The 254-nt window shown below is 65.4% G+C and overlaps 1 protein-coding gene across 1 annotated transcript in view; it reads right to left on the reverse strand.

Moving 5' to 3' along the window:
• CCDC137 (coiled-coil domain containing 137) overlaps window positions 1–142 on the reverse strand; it is a gene marked incomplete at both ends in the record, with an annotated part of 1,820 nt that extends 1,678 nt beyond the window's left edge. Inside the window, one exon of the mRNA XM_010135586.1 lies at window positions 12–142. Coding sequence (XP_010133888.1) covers window positions 12–142 — 131 coding nt within the window. The remainder of the gene's footprint in view (window positions 1–11) is intronic.
• Between the last annotated feature and the right edge of the window lie 112 nt (window positions 143–254).

The raw sequence follows: 254 nt of genomic DNA on the forward strand, positions 1-254 counted from the left end.
CCCGGTCCCACCTGCTGCCCGCCGCTTGCCGGGCTTGGGGCGCTTCATGGCCTCGCGGCTCTGCATGAGTTCCCGCAGGCGGAAGGGGATCTCCTGCTCATCGGGGTGTTTGGGCTTCATGTTGTCCACCTTCTTCTCCTTCCTGTGAGAGAACGAACACAGCGTGAGGCTCGTCCTGAAGCACCGGCACTCGGGCACGGCAGGACATGGGGACCCAGGCACCAAGACCTGGCATGAGGGGACAGGAGGACCCG

This window comes from Buceros rhinoceros, unplaced genomic scaffold (assembly GCF_000710305.1).
Source record: "Buceros rhinoceros silvestris isolate BGI_N320 unplaced genomic scaffold, ASM71030v1 scaffold24394, whole genome shotgun sequence".
Classification (NCBI taxonomy): domain Eukaryota; kingdom Metazoa; phylum Chordata; class Aves; order Bucerotiformes; family Bucerotidae; genus Buceros; species Buceros rhinoceros.